Below are 20573 nucleotides of genomic sequence, written 5' to 3'. Positions count from 1 at the left end.
CACTCACATCTCCCCCTGCTGGTTTCCAGGATTAGTATTCTGATACCATTTCTCCCTTAGTTTATGCCTATATTTATTTAGCATGTACTACATATTGAATCACAGTGTGTGATTCAATGTGTGATAAATGTAGTTCATTAAATTTTTTTTCTAAATGACTTTAGCTTTTTGTAAAAATGATGCCTACTCATAAAAAATTAATGCAGTATATCAGAGAGAGAAAATAGGAAACCCAAAGCAAAAACACACCTAAAACCATCCAGAAATAACAATCATTACAGTAAGTGAGCATTATTCCAAACAGCTGTTGAACTCAGGACTAGCAGTACATACCGGGGTAAAAGAGCTGGTGGTGAACAATGAATCCATTTAAATATAAAACTAAGACTATGCAACTGTGAAAATTCAGAATATAAATACTATGAACATTGACAATGTAACTGACAATGTAATTGACAATGAATTGACAGTATAACTAATCCAAATTGGAAAATGGAGGAAGGAAAAAGTGGAAAAATGTTAAGTGTACTAATTTCCTTAACCTTTAGGGCAGAAAGTTAATCAGTATAGCCTAAAATTGAATTATGTAGCTTTAAAAAAATAACTCCAATTTCTTAATATTTTCATAACACTTTTCCATAAAATGGAAGAATTTCTTAGGAAATCTCTTGAGACAAACATTTATATAAAATTCAGAAATTTCTTTAGTCTCATTTTCATTTAGTATTTTTATGTTAAATTCAAGTAAAATAAAATATAATATTCTTTTTTAATAAAATTATCTATTTAACCGTGCATTTTCCTCTTCTTGGATCATTAAGAGAGGTGAGGACACAGGGCAAATGGCTACCTCCAAGACTGGAGAGACAGACAGGTGAATACAGAGACACAGCTTACCTGAGCACAAGCAAAAACCACCCTGGGAGCCAGTGTTGGGATAGAAAAGCTGACCTGTAATTGACAAATTGCTGCAGGTTCAATGTGGACAAGTCTGAGAGTTAAAAACTCCAGGAGGACCCAGTCATAGGGAGGCCTCCACTATATTGTGAGATTTACCTCTGAGATCTCTACTGGGTTCTCACCATAAATATCACAGAAAAATCCCCTATTGCTTCCTCCAAGGGGAGAGGAAAAGCAATATGCTAGAGCACTCTCTTCTTGCTTGCCTTCAGGGAAAACTTGTTCACTAGAGCCTAACTGACCCGGGGGAAGGGAAATAGCCAACTTCTGCTGGCTCTAGCCCTCCAGGTGGGAGAAGTAAAACACTCAACTCCAGTCCTCTGTAACTTTCCATATGGAGAAGGGGGATACAACTCCAGACCATTCTAGCCAAGCTGCCCCAGCTGCGGGAGGAGAAAAGACCTGAGGAACACTTGTGAAGTTCATAGTCCCGAAGCATAGGATCACTAAGACTGAGACCTAATCATAGGACTGTAGAACATGATCCCTTCCCCCATACCTCACCGCCAATTACTAAAGGCCTATTTACGGCCGTTCTTTTTACCCAATACGTCATGTCTGGCTATCAAGAAGAAATTACAAGTCATACCAAAAGGCAAACAATATAATTTGAAGAGACAGAGCAATCATCAGAACCAGACATGGCAGGGAAGTTGGAATTATCAGACTGGGAATTTGAAACAACTGTGATTAATATGCTGAGAGTTCTAATGGATAAAGTAGAGAGCATGAAAGAACAGATAGGCAATATAAGCAGAGAGATGGAAATCCTAAGAATGAACCAAAAAGAAATGCTACAGATCAAAAACACTGTAAGAGAAATGAAGAATGCCTTTGATGGGCTTATTAGCAGACTGGACGTGGAAGAAAGAATCTCTGAGTTAGATGATATAGCAATGGAATCCTCAAAAACCAAAAAGCCAAGAGAACAGAATATCCAAGGACTGTGGAACAATTACAAAAGGTGTAACATATGCATATTGGGAATACTGCACTTCTCTTAATGAGATCTATGATCATACACACGTTTTTGGCAGTCACATCACAGTGTTGACCCAGATTGTGCTGTCAGCTAAATTCCCCGCACTGTTTTTCATTCTTGCTGCTGCTGTTACTACTCCTACCTCCTGGACCCATTCATATACCCTACACCCATAATTGGTTTGTCTTCTGCTTTATACTCACTGCAGCATTATATGCCAGAATAAGGGTAAGGACCTAGTCTGCAGTTTCTTAGTAGAAATATATTTCAAGCTTAACTTTGACCTAATTCATATTCTTAGAATAGTTAAGCTAGTTAGGATTAATCCATAATCATTTTTTGTTTAAGCATCCAGCCATTATTTGTTCTTTGCCTTAACGGCTGTAAGTAAAAGACATCATTTATGTCTTAAGTTGCATAAGTCCATGACTACTTTATTTTCACAATATGTCAGTCTACTTTCTCTGTCAAACAAAAAGGTGAATTTAATTTTAAATGATTTAATCCTTATTAATTTATGTTGGTTGTTTTAAGATCACTTAGTCTATGATGCTCTGCATTTTAACTATAATATGTCTACATTTGGATTTTCCTTTTATTTATCTTGCATGAATTCATTGAGCTTTCTGAATCTGAAGACTAGCGTTTTTCATCAGTATTGGAGAATTCTCAGACATTCTTGTCTCAATCTCAGTCTCTGTTTTCTCTTTCTGCTGTTCTACTTATACGTGTGGTAGACCTTCTCACTGTCTTCCCAGTCTGTTGATGTCCCATCGTTGTTGATTTTCTGCTTTCTGTGTTTCACATCCTGTGTTATGTGTGTTTTCAGATGTATCTCCTAATTTGTGCATTCTCTTTTTTTCAGCTATTCAACTTTTTATTAATTTTAACTTTAGCTATTCTATTCATTCCTTCTAAAAGTTGTTTTGATTCTTTTTCCAGTTAATGTTGTAGATTTTGTATTCAATCTTTTTTAATTCTCTGTCTATAATAAACATAATTGTTTTATTTTGCAGTATCTGAAGTCTTGAGTGTCAGGTTCTATTATTTGTCGTTCCTCTGATTCTCACTCACAATGCCTTGTTTCCTTGCAAATTATGAAATCTTTTCTTGGGAGCTAATTTTTTTTTTTTCAGGACCCTTCTTTTCAGAGTTCTGTGAAATTTGAATCAAGGATTGTTTGCATCAAAGAGGATTTGCCTTTGGTTCTAACAGGTGCATTAGAGTACTATAGGCCACTGGTATTTTTAATTGAAGATACTCTATAGATGCCCTGAGAATAGTCCTTAGCTTGAGAGCCTACTTACCTGTATGGACCTGAGACAGACAAGCTTTTTTGTGGTCTGCCTGTGTTTTTCAGTAGATGTGTTTATTCCCACCCTTCTAATGAGTAGAAAATACTTAGTTTTATGTATAGGAATACTACTTCCATCCTCATGGTTAAAATTCCGTGTTAAAACCCACATTCCTAGGTTACTGAGACCTGTAACTCAGAGTGTCCCAATAACAGTTCCAGTGCTTCTTGCTCTGGTTTTCAGTCCTTTCCTTGTTTTTAAACCCCATGGTTTTTAGTGAGCTAAGCTATGCATTTAAAGGTATTTTAAAAAATGTACTTTATTCAGCACTTCTAGGTGTTTGATTGCAAGAGAGTTTTCAGGTTACCTGGTATGCTGCCTCACTGGAAATGGAAATCTCATTTGTTTTTCATATTGAGTTAATATCATTTGTAAAGTTGGATTGTGGAATAGACATATGGCTAAAGACCGAATATCTGCCACAACAAATTTACTCCACTTCTGTGAAATATTGGCTAAGCCAAGTTCTTGCTGTGAAATAACATGTTTGATTCTGAACTTCTTACTTAGTGTTTAGATAGAATAGCAATATCACCTATGGTTCATGGACATTTTGTGATTTTGTGCAGGATTCACTCTTGTTTAGTCTGTTTTGGAAAAGACAATAAAATGTTGTAAGATTTGAAAGAGATCTTACAAAGATTAATGACAATCTACTTCAGATGCCTAAACTTTTTATTTAAAAATAAATGAGATCTTTTGTATGAAAGGAGTAAGATTGTAAGTCTAAAGGCATATAGCAGGGGCATTTAGATTCCTCCATCTTTCCAAATTGCAATGTACTTACACATAGGGATATAGTCTTTCTGTTTCTACATATTGATGTAACAGATTATAAAGAGCATGTAGGACATTATCTCTCAGATTAAATTTTATCTTCTGATAAATACCTCCCAGGATCACTTAGATTAAAATAACATAAAATAATGTAGGTTCTCTGTTAGCCTCCCTAATTTGTAAGTGTATATATATGTATATATATATATGTACATTTTTCTGTTGACTTGTTTATTCCTTACCTTCTCAACTAGATTATAATGAAAGAAAATAAGCAATTCCATTCCAAGTGTTTAGATGACATATGGGAATTAGGATATGGAAATTTTCTAATTTTTAGTTTTTCTAAACTGTTACATTTCTCATTTTTATAGCATATGGTATTTAATCCAAACAGTGCATCAAACACAAAAATTTATCAGTCAGCTTTTGAAATCTATGTATCCATGAGAAAAATGGAGGGATTTACCTGTTTAATTTCTTTAGTTAGCCTGAGGTCTCATTTTGTCAATAATTGATTCCGTAAATAGTAAGAACAGAAATATTATTGGTGGTGCAGGTAGGAATAATACTGCTAATAATAGAAGCAGACTAATGTTGAGTACATATTCTGGGCCAGGCAACATGCTAAGTAGGCTAAGGAATTTCCATGGAATTGTATTTCTTTCTTACAACCTTACTATATTCCCATTTCAAGATGAGGAAACTAAGACTTAAATCGATTAATTTAGTTATCTAAGGTCATACTGATAGTAATAGGTAAAACAGAGCTTTGAACACACAAATTAGTGGTTCCTTGATTTAATATGGTTAAATATTTCCTATGTGTATATATATTCAAAATTCATGTATAAACTATAGCATGTTATGATACTTTCTGATATATGGTAAACCTGCATCTCTTCTCCTGCTGATGATACCATAAGTCTAAAAATTGTGCCATGCATCAATACTTTTAATACCATGATGGTCTTTTGTTAGAGCTATTTTATGATTTCATCAACAGCTAAGCTGTTGTTTCATTACAAACAGATTCAGTATCTTTCTGATTAAAGCAGCAGACTAAAACCCGTGAAGGCTGTACTGTTTGGTTTGCAATCATTTCCATGTGTTATGAATTGTTATCAGATGTTGGGAAATAATAGGCTTAAGCTAACTGCAAGTGCTCCATCCATGGTCCAAGGAACAATGACCTGGAATGGACACGTGTAGAGCTGTCAGCTTGCTTAACAAGGTCTCTAAGCAGATTCATTTACCTTCTTAAGTAAGAAATTTATACATATTCCATTTCATTTTTATAGATTAAAGTTCTCTTCAAAAGCACGTCAAGCACTCAGGTCTTAATAACTTTACCCTTTCTTTTGGAAGGTGAATATTACAGAAGGTCAGCCTTTGAGTTCACCACCCTTATATAAAGATAATATTTCTCATGTCATAAGAAAAAAAGAACAGGTATAATTCAAAGTTTTCCTAAGGCATATTCCTGGAAACGATAGAAAATGAGGAAAGCATCTGGGAAAAAAGAAAAACTGACTGAAAATTATGCAAGATACTTGTCATTGCCATTTTAAATCCTTAGGCTCAAGTTGAAAAGCTACACAATTTAAAAAAAATGCAAGATTTTTAAAATACTTTTATAAAGTAATATAAAAAGTCTGGTAAAAATGTAAACATACTGTAGTTATAAAAACTTTCTTGTGTGGTTACTTATTCATATTGCCTTCTCTTGTATAAAAAATGTGCAGCTTAAAAATAAGGTAGTCAAGTCTAAACGTACTTTTCATTCAGTGAGTAGCCAGCAGATTAAGTGAGAAATGGTGTAAAGAGTTAGGATGTCTGTATCATGTTTACAGTTCCATTATTGACTTGAGCAATATTGACAAAAATCTCTTACTACCTCTACACTTCAACTTCGTGTCTAAGATGAGGATGACTATAGGGAACATCTCACCAGTTCCGTAGATAATAGGATTTAAGATCCTAAATCCAAAGGAATTGAAATAAAATGATTTTCAGAATATAATCACTTTTCACACATATTGTAATTATGATTATGCATATCAGAAATATTAATTCACACCTTCCTCAGACTATTCTTAGGTGATGATAAAACTGAGGCAAGGAAGGAGGATTAATTGCTTTCCCATGGCCATATAATGATGTTGGGTCTACATCTTCTGATAAACATGTCTCTTTTTTTACTCAAATGTTCTGTTTAATCTTTTGGAATGGACATTTGTTTTAAAAAGATAAAACAACCCATCAATGACGTTAGAGTAGATATCTTTAATAGTGTAGTAATTAGTATAATTTTATCATTGATTTTTACTTAAAATCATTGCTTTTTATTTAAAGTCTTAATTCTTTAAATTGCTTATGTAATTTAACAGTCATGAGTTGGTTGTAGTATATTTTGTCATTAAAAAAAAACTGCCTTCTAATCACCTGATAGTGCTCTTACTCATATTAATCTTTTACCTTTGCATAAGTCTTGTTATAATACATATGCTGAATATAGCCACAATTTGTAGATAAGAAAACTGCGGCTCAGTCAGATTGACAACCTTGCCCCAAGGCTGTGCTCGAGTCCCACTTTCTCTATGTAACACCTTAAAAGATCAGGAAGAGTTTGGTAGAGAGAAATAAGGAGGAAAGACCATTTTAGGTAGTGGAAATGGCATGGACAAAGGCAGGTGTGTGCTGAAGCTTAAAGTTTGCCAAGGTAATTATGACTAGTATGTTTTGGCTGAAATTTAGAGTAACTTTAGAGGATATGTGAGAGATAAAGTTGAAACTGTAGATTGAAGGTAGCTCATGAGAGGGACTTAAATGCTTGGGAAAGAAATTAGTGTGCAATTCAGGAGGATTTAGGGAGTTATGAAGATCAGGGGAGTAGGATTGTAGGATTTGGCATATGTGTGCAAAATGAATGGAAGAAAGGTCAGACCAGAGCCGCATAGACCAAGTAGGAGACTGTTGTAATAGTGAAGTCTTGAAAGCCCAACATCTGTCACTAACTACAGAAAGGAAGAGACTTTGTAAAGGAAGAAGGATATACTACTAATCAGCTGTAGAAGGTAAGAGAGTAATACTAGAAGGTTGGCGTGACAACCAGCATTCTGGTGGCTTTATCAAAAATAGGAAAGATAGAAATAAGGTTGTGTTTTTTGAGGAGGCAAAATGATCAATCTGACTTTTAAAATGGTAAATTTTATGCATTTGTGGGAAATCTAATGGAAGTATCCATCTGGCAGTTAGAAATGTGAATTTAAGCTTGAAAGTGGAAATGTGTGAAGAACATCAGGCTAATGATCTTGGTTTTATACATTGACTGTATTAAGATAGATGGAACTGAAAACCTGAACATGGATGAAATTTCTAAAGAGAGAAAAAGAGAGAGTTGACACTAGGCTATTGAGAAGCACCTAAATTTGAGGAGCAGGAGGTGAAAGAGTAAGAACCAGTGGAAACAGAGAAAGAATATTGAAAAGTAGGATGAGATCTGGCTTGGCACTATGTCTGAGACAGCAAAGGGTCTGAAGTGAGGTAGTCAACAAAGTTGGATTCTTCTGAAGGTCCAAGTTGCCATCTAAAGGAAAGCCATTTAAATTTGTAATTAGGAGGTCATAAGTTACTTCTTCTAACACAGCAATTTAAGGAGTGTATGAATTACTAGTAAGGTATTAAAATAGGTAAGTAGTGGGTAAAATGGAGACAATAAGAGCATTTGAGAAATTGGTTCTAAAAAAAGAAAGTTGGAAGCTCAAAGCTGTGGAAAAATTGAAGGAAAATATTCTCACCTGGCCACTCACAAATGCTTAGCATTTAGCCTTTGCCCCAAATTCTCTTCCTGGCTCTATCTTTTGTTTCTAGCCTCACCCCCCTTTAAATCGTTTATGCTGTAGCGTAATGTTTTAACAAGCACACTGTGTTTTCCCACTTCCCTGTCTGGGTTCAAACACACTACTTGGATGCCTCTTCATTGTATCTCCACGTGGCTGACTCCTATTTATCTTTCAGGGCCCCGTTCAAATGCCTCCTCTCTGAAGCCATCCCTTCTTTAGCCTTTAGTGATCTTTCCTTCTCTGAATTTCAAAATGCTTCAGTCATTTCTTTGTCATGGCAGTTACCGCTTTTTATTATGTACTGTTGTTATTATTTATGTACCCGATTTATGCCCCTCCTTAGAATTTAGGCTCCTTGGAGATTTTCTCAAGGTACTCATTACCGTAATGAAAAGAGCATAGACAGAATACAGGCAATCCCTTTTTTAGTTTCTGGCTCTATCACTTACTGCTGATAGACTGTGTGACTTAAGGATAATTATTTAATCTTTCAAGCCTCATCTTTCTTACATGTAAAATGCCTATATTACAGGTTATTGAGAAGATTAAGGGGTGTGGGAAGTAACCGATTTAAAGAATCTAACAAAGTTAGGTTACTTTCCCTCCTTATTCATCTTGATTTCTGTGCCATCACTCAGAATGGTACTGTACAAATATTAGATGCTCCAGAAATTGTTGATTGAATTAGTAATTTCTTTGCTATTACTAAATATATAAAAGTTACTGTAATTTCTAGGCTGCTGATGTTTTATTGGGCTGACTTCTTTTTAAAGGAATTCTTTTTTCCATTGGAGCAGAGCATATTACAAATTTACCAGATTAAAAAATGTATACAGTGCCCAATTATCTGGGGGATAATGGTGATGTCATATAAACTATATTAAAATTCAAATGAATTCAAATTAGAAACATACCTGTTAGGAAAAAATTAATTAGCTTAGAGTTAATAACAGCTTATAGAAGCCATTTCTTTTACCATACGAGCAGAAATGAGGCTCCAAGGGAGCCAGAAAGGTGCTTCCTGGACTCTAAAGCTAGCCCTTAGTTTCTATGCTTGCTACATTGTAAGTAGTGTAAGGTGATATATACTCCAGGGTTACAATTTTCATTCTCATTTTAACAGATTTAAATATATTCTAGTGCCAATGAATAGGATTATATTCTAGAGAATATAAGATTGGTAACCCTAAAGTTAGACTGTGATCTCAAGACTAGTTTAAAAACTTGCACTTTATTCCAAGAGTTATGGATTCCACAAGTACTAATGAATGATGTTGTTCGAATAGTCTGAAAGATTTTAACAATGTTGTAAATCTTTAATCACTTCAAAAATTCAGTATAATAAAGCATTTTTTAATAATCTGTATAGACCTACCCTTCTCTATCTCACTTTGTCTTTTTTGAGTTTTTATTCGTCATTGTTCAGTTTGTATATTTTATTAAGGCTACTTCAGTAGTGTGTCTAAATCTTTGACTATTTAAGGATATATTTTTAGAAGCTAGCATTGTGCATTCATTGCCTTTTTTAAAAATTATGAACAGAGTTAGTCTCCATATGTAGTTGAGTTAATATTCATTTATAGTAAATAACATAGTAGAGAAATATTTCTACATGACAAATAGCCCTTAACCATAGTGCTATTTTGAACATGTGATCTAATAGTAGCTACCATTTTTTGACCATGTATTGAGTGCCCAATATTTTAAATACAAACTGAATCTCAGAGAAGTTAGGTAATTATTCTTAGGTCACCCAGATAATGAATGATGGAGTCGGTTTGTAAATCAGGACTTTCTGAATCCAGAGTTAGTCTTGTTAATAACTGTGCTCTACTGCCTCTGCAATAGTATATCCTTTCATGGCTTTTCAGGTTTTGCAGACTTCAAATTACTCTTATGGCTAATTTGTTCAGCCATCATGCAGGATTTCCTCCTCAACTTTCAAAATAATCTTCCCCTCAAAGACCTTCAGAAAATATCACCTAAATTCCTGAATTACTTACTGAAGGAAAAAATTTGTAAGCCGATATAATAAAAAGATAGGAGTATTTGGTGGACAGAGCAAAGATGTGGTTGCTGTTCCATCTGCTCATATAACTTCAAGAAATAGGAAATAATTACATTTATCTGAGAAATACATAATGAGAGCCTAACCTAGGCATTGATGGTGAGAGTCAGAGGAGCAGTTGTATGTGAGAGAGATTGGAAAATGACGCACTTCGGCAGTGATTCAGAAAACAAGTGTTGATTGAATTAGTAATTTCAACTGAGGGGCAACAGTACCAGAGAAAATGGAAAGTCTGGTCAATAGGAGGAATATGGTTCCATGATCAAATAGGAACTTCAGGAGAAGGAACAGATTTGGATAAGAAGGAGATGACTTCAAGTTTGGACATAGACAGTTTGTAATTATTGTGACGTCCAGCCTCTGCTATGCGTCTAGATCTGGGCCTTTGAAACACTGCTAGCTTAAATTGAGATGTGCTGTAAGTGTAAAATACACACTAGATTTAGAAGATTTAGTACAAAAAGGAATGTAAAGTACCATATTAATATTTTTATATTGGTTGCATGTTGAAATAATATTTTAGATATATTGAGTTAAAATATGTTATTAAAAGTAATTTAACCTGTTTACTTTTGCCATTTTTTTAATGCAACAGCTATGAAACTTAAAATTGTATGTTTCTTACCTCATATTTCTGTTGGATGGCATTAACGTACATGGAGTACCAGATAGTTAGAAATGCAGGACCAAAATCAGGGCAAAACATCTAGATTTGGATATAACCTATATAAAAGTGATGGTGATGTTATGAAAGTAGACAAAAATGCCAGTGTACAGGGTATAGAAATGAGAAAAATGCCAACATTATAGGATGAGAAGAGAAAGAATAACTAGGAGAATTGGAGAGTCAAGACTCTCAAGTGGTATATAAGTCTGATTGGGGTAGAATTTCAAGAAGGAAGGAATGGTTACTATCACTGAATGACAGAGAGGCCAAAGAGCAAGAGGAGGACTGAGAAAAGGCTGTTGTGTCAAGCGGTTGATACAGAAGCAGTTTCACTAGAGTATAAGAAGGAGAGATTGCAAGAGATTAAGAAATTAAATGTTGATGAAATAGATTCTATGTATAAACTATTCTTTCAAGCAAGGAGTCCACTTGTGAAGACGATAATTACTTGAGTGAAGCAGAGTCCAGGAAAGTTCAAGCATTTTTGTTGGCTGAATGAAAGGATCAGTGAAATAAGAGTGCTTGAAGTTGTAAGAAAGAGAAGATAATTTCTATAGTGGGGTCCAAATGCATTGGGTCCCTAACCTGAGGGCGTATGAGAATCAGCTGGGGAACTTGTCACCAGGGCACATCCCCAGGCAGCACCCCATATTTAAAGAAATCATATTCCCTAGAGATTTGTCTCCTGGAACATGTTTTTACAAGTTCCTCTAGGTGATTATGATGTATTCATAAGGACAAATAAGTCAAGAAAATTAAGGGTGCTGGTGAGACCATCAGTGAAATGACTGATCATAGCATACAGAATGGACAGGGAGTGGACTGGGGTCAGAATAGGGCTGGTGGACCATGAACTATGGTTAAAGAGTTGGCTTTCATTATTATAAGAGTGAGCACAGGTTCAGTAGGCATGAAAGAGTGAGAAAGCTAAAAGGATAGTGGATTTCAATCAGAGAGGGAAGTTTCAGAATTCTGGATCTTGGAGGTGAAACAGATACAAAATATGACTGTGTGTCTTTGATATGAAAAAGAATAAAAAGAACTGAGTCACACACATTAAGAGACCTACCAGTTTGGTGACTCTAATATGGGACAGTGGTAAAAAAAAGTATGAAATTTGGGTTTCAAGGTGAAGCACTAAAGGTTGAATCAATATGGAACTATTTAGACTAAGATTCCACTAAACTTTGGCTTGGCTGTCTTTAGAGACTATTTCCAGAGAGGGGTGCCTGCTTGGGCTACAGTGTTCTCAGTCTGTGTGATTCTAGCTTTTGTTGAAAATAGAGTGGATGCTTGACATTCACAGATATAAAATGCCTAGTTTTGACTATTCACAAGTGACCCTAAGGATTCATGACATGGGTAGTTAATAATTTTTTCCGAGGAGTGAATTTGAATCTCCTGCCCTAAAACTGTCTTGTAGAAACTAGTCACTTAACTAGTGACTTGTAGTGAAGTTAAGATTTCTGTCTCAGTTTGCCTTTATATATGATTGTATTAATTATTAGAATATCTCAGCCTAGTAGGTTGTCACAGAAGAGGAAATTATTGGTCAATTTGTGGTATGAAATGGGTTAAAAAATCGAGTTTAAAAAACTAAGTTTAAAAAATTTTTAGTGTTTCACCTAGCATGTAATAATTGCTTAATAAAGGGTAGTTACTGCTGCCAGATCAGGACTTCAACCAGTTTTTAAGCCAAATCTTTTTGTATATGACCAAGTTTAGTGAGTAGTATTTATATTAAAAATTTTGTTTTGATTCAGGATCTCCATGAATTATTAAACTGAAACTAGAATGTTAAATTTGCAAGTAAATTGGAGGGAGACTAATGGGTCATTTATCACTATCTACTCATCTGATATACTTGAAAGGGAGTATATTTTATAGTAATTCATATTCTATTGCTATTGTGAAAAGTTGCATCTTTTCAAATGTCCTTTTAAGTATTTTCCATACCACAAATATACATATACAAAAACAAAGTCAATTCGTTATTCACTTTGTTTTTCTTTGAGATTTAGTGTACCTGAAAACCAGATTTAGTTGTTTTTGCTAAACGACTTTCTCTCTCAGTATGTTATATACTTATATAATTGTTTTTGCTTTATAGTGAAGAGCTCAGAAAAGAAGCAAGACAATTAAAGCGAGAACTCTTAGCAGCAAAACAAAAAAAAGTAGAAAATGCAGCAAAACAAGCAGAAAAAAGAAGTGAAGGTAAGGGCATTTACCAGGCTTATGTTTTGATTTGGCACTACTTCTCTTTCTTCCTTCTCTCCCCTCTTCCTTCCTTCTTTTCTCCTCTTTCCCTCCTCCCTCCTTCCTGAGTTGAGTTTTTCTTTTTTTAAAAAATACTTTCTTTAGCCAATAAAATAAATTTTCATTTAGGACTTTTGTCTGAGAAGTAAATTCAAACATGATCATAACTATTGTTCCTAAATAAATGGAGTACTTGACATCAGGCAAAACTTAAATGTTGCCATAGCACATATCTAGACGTGCACAAGAATGGAATGTTCATATTTTATATTGCATACCCTGTAAAACATTTAAGAAAAATATTTAGGCCAGGTGTTGAAACTTGTGTAAACTTTTGTGCATTGGTTTGAATAGTATTAAATACAAACTCCTATTTTCTGTTTGTTTTTGATTTTACTCATGTTTAGATAAGAAAATCTAAAATATTGATAAAATTGATCAAAAACTGATCAAAATAATACCCTACTTTTCATACAGGTTCAATATGTTCTTTATTTCACTGTGATTTTTATAAAGCTAGAAAAGCTTCGAAAAGGTAATCTCAGTGAAGATCTTTAGTGTAAAACTGTTCCAGCTATAAAACATGTAATACTCAGTTTCCAAAGTAGCAGATTAGAACCCTCAAATCTATTACAATAATAAATTACATTGTAGGTTCAGTGACTATAATCAGAACTTTTATTCAGTTACTTTTAATAATGTCTACTAAATTTGGCTTAACAAATTTGCTTTGTGTATACATCTATATTCTCATGCTTTTGGAAAGCATTAAGTATTTTTATCTACTGGGTTCTATAACAGTCACTAGAGATATATCAAAGAATAAGATGTAACATCTGGCTTGAAGAATGTGTGTCCTAATACAGAACAGTGATACAGCATTTGGCCCTAGGTGTTATTATTATTTATTTTAAGTAGCCTAAGTAATACCACATCTAAAGTACCACTATTTAAAGCGCACAGTTCTTAGATTATTTACATCACATCCCCAAGTACACCTATAGCAAAGGCAGGTACTTGATGAAGAACTTGAATTCTCTGGAATATATTTTTTGTTTGTTTGTTTGTTTGTTTTGAGTTTTTACAAAAAGGAAGAGTTTACTTGTTTACTGTGTCCCAATCTGTCAGGGGGCAGTTTTGTAATCCACCTGGGAAATAAGAAGTTAATGGTACCGTTTATGAGGTGGGTTGCTAAATTCTTTTTTTTTTTATTGAGTTAATGATAAATTACAATTTTGTGAAGTTTCAGTTGTACATTAATGTTTGTCATTCGTGTTGTAGGTGCCCCACTTCACCCTTTGTGCCCACCTCCCACCCCACCTTTCCCGTGGTATCCACTAAACTGTTCTCTTAGTCCATATTTTTAAATTCCTCATATGAGTGGAGTCATACTCAGATTATCCTTCTCTAGCTGGCTTATTTCACTTAACATAATTCCCTCAAGGTCCATCCATGTTATTACAAATGGAATGATTTTGTTCTGTTTTGCAGCTGAGTAGTATTCCATTGTATATATGTACCACATCTTCTTTATCCATTCATCTGTTGATGGGCACTTAGGTTGCTTCCATGTCTTGGCTATTGTAAATAATGCTGCAATGAACATTGGGGTACATAGGACTTTTGGGATTGCTGACTTTAAGCTCTTTGTATAAATACCCAGTAGTGGGATGGCTGGATCGTATGGTGGTTCTATTTTTAATTTTTTGAGGAATCTCCATACTATTTTCCATAGTGGCTGCACCAGTTTGCATTCCCACCAGCAGTGTATGAGGGTTCCTTTTTCTCCACAACCTCTCCAACATTTGTTGCTATTAGTTTTAGATATTTTTGTCATTCTAATGGGTGTAAGGTGATATCTTAGTGTAGTTTTGATTTGCATTTCCCTGATGATCAGCGATGATGAGCATCTTTTCATGTGCCTATTGGCCATCCGTATATCTTCTTTGGAGAAATGTCTGTTCATATCTCCAGCCCATTTTTTGATCGGGTTGTTTGATTTTTTGTTGTTGAGTTGTGAGAGTTCTTTATATATTATGGCTACTAAGCCTTTGTCAGATATATGACTTGCAAATACTTTTTCCCAGTTAGTGGGTTGTTTTTTTGTTTCAATCCTGTTTTCATTTGCCTTGAAGAAGCTCTTTAGTCTGATGAAGTCCCATTTGTTTATTCTTTCTATTGTTTCCCTTCTCTGAGAAGACATGGTGTGTGAAACAGTCCTTTCAATACTGATGTCAAAGAGTGTACTGCCTACATTTTCTTCTAGAACTCTTATGGTTTCAGGTCTCACCTTTAGGCCTTTGATCCATTTTGAGTTTATTTTGGTGAATGGTGAGAAAGAATGGTCAATTTTCATTCTTTTACATGTGGCTTTCCAGTTTTCCCAGCACCATTTGTTGAAAAGACTTTCTTTTCTCCATTGTATGCCCTCAGCTCGTTTGTCGAAGATAAACTACCCATAGATGTGTGGTTTTATTTCTGGGCTTTCAATTCTGTTCCATTGATCTGTGCACCTGTTTTTGTACCAGTACCATGCTGTTTTGATTACTGTAGCTTTGTAGTGTGTTTTGAAGTCAGAGACTGTGATGCCTCCCCTTTTGTTCTTTTTTCTCAGGATTGCTTTAGAAATTCGGGGTCTTTTGTTGACCCATATGAATTTTAGGATTCTTTCTCTAATTCTGTAAAGAATGTCATTAGGATTCTGATTGGGATGGCATTGAATCTGTAGATTGCTTTAGGTAGAACGGACATTTTAACTATGTTTATTCTTCCAATCCATGTACATGGAATGTCTTTCCATCTTCTTATGTCGTCATCCAATTCTCTCAAAAAGGCCTTGTAATTTTCATTATATAGGTCCTTGACTTCCTTAGTTAAATTTACCCCAAGGTATTTTATTCTTTTTGTCGCGATTGTGCATGGTATTGTGTTCGTGAGTTCTTTTTCTGTTAGTTCATTATTAAAGTATAGAAATGCTACTGATTTATGCAAATTGACTTTGTACCCTGCAACTTTACTGTAGTTGTTGATTACTTCTAAGAGTTTTCCAATGGATTCTCTGGGGTTTTCTATATATAAGATCATGTCGTCTGCAAACAGCAAGAGTTTCACTTCTCCCCTCCCTATTTGGATTCCTTTTATTCCTTTTTCTTGCCTGATTGCTCTGGCCAGGACCTACAGTACTATGTTAAATAAGAGTGGTGATAGAGGGCATCCTTGTCTCGTTCCTGTTTTCAGGGTGATGGCGTTCAGTTTTTGCTCATTGAGTATGATGTTGGCTATGGGTTCGTCATATATGGCCTTTATTATGTTGAGGTAGTTTCCTTCTGTGCCCATTTTGTTCAGAGTTTTTGTCATAAATGGCTGTTGGATCTTGTCAAATGCCTTCTCTGCATCTATTGAGATGATCATGTGGTTTTTATTCCTCAGTTTGTTGGTGTGGTGTATCACGTTGTTTGATTTGCGGCTGTTGAACCATCCCTGTGTCCCTGGTATGAATCCCACCTGATCATGATGTATGATCCTTTTGATCAATTGCTGAATTCTGGTTGCCAAAATTTTGTTTAGAATTTTTGCATCTATGTTCATCAGTGATATTGGCCTGTAGTTCTCTTTTCGTGGTATCCTTGTCAGGTTTTGGTATCAGCGTGATGTTGGCCTCATAGAATGTGTTAGGAAGCGTTCCATCTTCCCTAACTTTTTGGAATAGCTTGAAAAGGATAGGTATTAAATCCTCTCTGAAAGTTTGGTAGAATTCCCCAGGAAAGCCATCTGGTCCTGGGGTTTTATTCTTTGGGATGTTTTTGATTGCTGTTTCAATCTCTTTCCTTGTGATTGGTCTGTTCAAATTGTCTGCCTCTTCTTGAGTGAGCTTTGGGAGATTGTAGGAGTCCAAGAATTTGTCCATTTCCTCTAGGTTATCCATTCTGTTGGCGCAGAGTTTTTCATAGTATTCTCTTATAATCCTCTTATAATTCTCTTATAATGTATTTCTGCAGAGTCTGTTGTTATTTCTCCTCTTTCATTTCTGATTTTGTTTATTTGAGCTTTCTCCCTTTTTTTCTTTGTAAGTCTGGCTAGTGGTTTGTCAATTTTATTTATCTTCTCAAAGAACCAGCTCTTTGTTTCATTGATCCTTTCTACTGCCTTTTTCGTTTCAATAGTATTTATTTCTGCTCTGATTTTTATTATTTCTCTCCTTCTGCTGACTTTGGGCTTTATTTGTTCTTTTTTCTCTAGTTCAGTTATGTGTAGTTTAAGATTGCTTATTTGGGATTTTTCTTGTTTGTTAAGATGTGCCGGTATTGCGATGAATTTTCCTCTTAATACAGCTTTTGCTGTATCCCATATGAGTTGGTATGACATGTTATCATTTTCATTTGTTTCCAGGTATTTTTTGATGGCTTCTTTAATTTCTTCAATGATCCACTGCTCGTTCAGTAGTGTGTTGTTTAGTCTCCACATCTTTGTGCCTTTCTCAGCTTTTTTCTTGTAATTATTTTCTAGCCTTATAGCATTATGATCGGAGAAGATGCTTGTTATTATTTCAATTTTTTTAAATTTGTAGAGGCTTGCCTTGTTTCCCAACATATGGTCTATCCTTGAGAATGTTCCGTGTGCACTTGAGAAGAATGTGTGTGTATTCAGCTGTTTTAGGGTGAAGTGATCTATGTATGTCTGTTAAGTCCAATTGTTTTAGTTTTTCATTTAGCTCCACTATTTCCTTGTTGATTTTCTGTCTGGATGATCTGTCAATTGATGTGAGTGGGGTGTTGAGGTCCCCTACTATTATTGTATTGTTTTTAGCATCTTCCTTTAGGTCTGTTAATAGTTGCTTTATGAATCTTGGTGCTCCTGTGTTGGGTGCATAGATATTTATAAGCGTTATTTCTTCTTGATGAAGTGTCTCTTTGATCATTGTATATTGTCACTCTGTGTCTCTCTTTACCTGTCTTATTTTGAAATCCACTTTGTCTGATATAAGAATTGCAACACCTGACATTTTTTGTTTGCTATTAGCTTGAAGTATTGTCCTCCACCCCTTCATTCTGAGCCTGTGTTTGTCCTTGGGGCTGAGGTGCATTTCCTGGAGGCAACAAAGTGTTGGATCTTGTTCTTTAATCCATTTTGCCACTCTGTGTCTTTTTATTGGAGAGTTCAATCTGTTCACATTGAGAGTGATTATTGACGCATGTGGACTTGATGCTGTCAATCTGTTGCTCATTATCTTGTTTTCCTGTGTTTCTTTTCCTGTGTGCTTTAGCCTACCCATTTAATAGTGCAATTTCTTGTGCTGGGTTTCTTAGATTTTTTTCCTTATTTATGTTTTTTGACTGTGTTCTGTTTTTTAGTTTAGTGTCTACCCTGAAGTTTGTATTTAGAATCTCATGTATAATGTAGTCTATTCTCAGGTGGTGTCTTACTTACTTGGCCTATACTGATTTAGACCCTTTGCTCTTCCCCTCCTAAATAATTATTTTCATTTCTTATTCCAACTCGTGTTATGAATTTGTAGTTAGAGTGATAAGATCGTCCTTGCTTTGGTAGTTTCCTTACCTTTACCCTAATGCTATAATTGAATATTTGCTATCCTGTTCTGGTTCTATCCATCGGTCTCCCTAGTCTCTGTTTTGTGACCCCTTTCTCCCTTCTTTGTTTTTTCAGGTCTGAGAGCCTTCTTGAGGATTTCTTGTAGTGGAGGGCTTTTAGTTACAAATTCCCTTAACTTTTGTTTGTCTGGAAAAGATTTAATTTCTCCCTTATATCTGAAGGAAATTCTTGCTGGATAGAGTATTCTTGGTTGAAGATTTTTATCTTTTAAAGCTTTGAATATATCACTCCACTCTCTCCTAGCTTGTAAGGTTTCTGTAGAGAAATCCACTGAAAGTCTGATAGGACCTACTTTGTAGGTTATTCTCTTCTTTTTTCTTACTTCCCTGAGTATTCTTTCTTTATCTTTCCTTCTTGCCAATTGTACTACTATGTGCCTTGCAGTAAGTCTTTTTACATTGACAAATCTAGGAGATCTGAAAGCTTCCTCTACACACATTTCTCCGTCAATCCCTAGATTTGGGAAGTTCTCTTCTATAATTTCATTAAGCACACTTTCTGCTCCATTTTCCTTTTCCACGTTCTCGGGAATTCTTATGATCCTTAAGTTCTTACTCCTCATTGAATCCACTATCTCTCGGAGATTTTCCTCATTTTTTTCTTATTCTTAGTTCTCTTTCTTCCTCTGTCTGGAGCCGTTCAGCCTGTCTATCTTCAATTATGTTAATTTGCTCTTCTATGGTGTCTATGCAGGCATTCAGGAAATCCATATTCTGTTTTATCTGGTCCATTGTGTTTTTCATCTCTAGTAATTCTGTTTGATTCTTCTTTATAATTTCAATCTCTTTTGTGAAGTAACTCCAGAACTCATTGGCTTGTTTCTCTATCTTTCTCTCTACCACATTGAGTTTTTTGATTATAGCTGCTCTGAACTCATTATCACTTAGTTTACCTAATTCCAAGTCCTCAGGACTTAATTCTCTGTTTTTATTGTTTTCCTTCTGGTCTGGGGCTTTTATAAATTGCTGAATGGTAGAGGAGCAATTTTTTCGCATGGTGGTAGAATTCGTTGCAGTTACAGCCTGTCGCCACTAGATGGGGGGTCTAGAGCCCCGTGTTCTGAGCTCTCTGCCTTAGGGCAAGATGGCAGTGCCCAGTGCGCTTTTCTGTGAGGGAGGGGCTGCTATTCTCGCACGCCAATCTGGATTCGGATCAGTTCTGTTCTCTGGTCTTCTGAGGCCCTGGGTTTATGGGGTCCCCATGCATGGAAGCTTTCCCCTGTCAGGGTGTTTCCACTGAACCAGCAGCAGGAGTCCTGGATGATCCCTGGGTCGTGCAGCCCCTCCCCCGCTCCTTCCTGGACCCGCGCAGCATGCATCGCAGACTCTAGGGGAGGGAGCGACGTTCTCTCCTACCCGTTCCAGCTCCTCGGAGGCTGTCAGCAAGGTCTATGTTCTCCACCTTCTTGGCATTGTAGGTCTCTAACGTGTTGGCATTAGATTTATTCTCTGAAATTCAGTTTTTCCAATCTTTTGTTGTATTTTGGAGGGGAGAGAATCCCGGGTCTGCTCACCCTGCCATTTTGCTCCGCCCCTTCTCACTAAATCTCTGGAATATATTTTAATGAAACTAATTATTTAGAAGTTAACTTGATAAGAAGTCATCTTCATGGCTGCATGAGAGGATCCTTTTGTCTCACTTCTTCAACCTACAGCAAGTAAAACATACATAACCCAACAAAAGCTAAACTGCCCAACATATCAGAATTCTGGAGAGATCTACACTTGGGTGCATATATGGGTGGGTGAATTAGAGCACATAGAGGAGGCCAGCTGGGGGAACAGCAGAGGCAGTGCACAGGATCCTGGCCCCCTGGCTGCAACAACTGAGCCAGCCACCCCCAGCCCCAGAGAATCCAATGGGGGGCAGTGGAGGTGCATGCACAACTCCAGCCTCCTAGCCACACTGGCAGTTGTGGTGACAAGGAGTGAAGCAGCAGCAGAGGCAGAGCTCCACCATCCCAGGCCCCAAGCCATGGCTCAGAGCCTGGTAGCACCAGAGGAGGAGCACACACAAATCCGAACTCCCAACCAAAGCAACCCCTGGGGCCACA

General features: G+C 35.9%; 1 protein-coding gene across 2 annotated transcripts in view; it reads left to right on the top strand.

Annotated features, from left to right (window-relative positions):
- The window catches only part of CWC27 (CWC27 spliceosome associated cyclophilin), a 221818-nt gene that overhangs the window by 93171 nt on the left and 108074 nt on the right, over nt 1-20573 (top strand). For both annotated transcript variants that reach the window (XM_001493082.6, XM_070246207.1), the window contains exon 11: nt 12765-12868. In XM_001493082.6, the coding sequence (XP_001493132.1) occupies nt 12765-12868 (104 nt within the window). The remainder of the gene's footprint in view (nt 1-12764; nt 12869-20573) is intronic.

The sequence above is a fragment of the Equus caballus genome, chromosome 21 (genome assembly GCF_041296265.1).
Source record: "Equus caballus isolate H_3958 breed thoroughbred chromosome 21, TB-T2T, whole genome shotgun sequence".
Lineage (NCBI taxonomy): Eukaryota > Metazoa > Chordata > Mammalia > Perissodactyla > Equidae > Equus > Equus caballus.
Note: the sequence above shows the minus strand (reverse complement) of the source record. Positions and strands in the feature narration are given on the sequence as shown.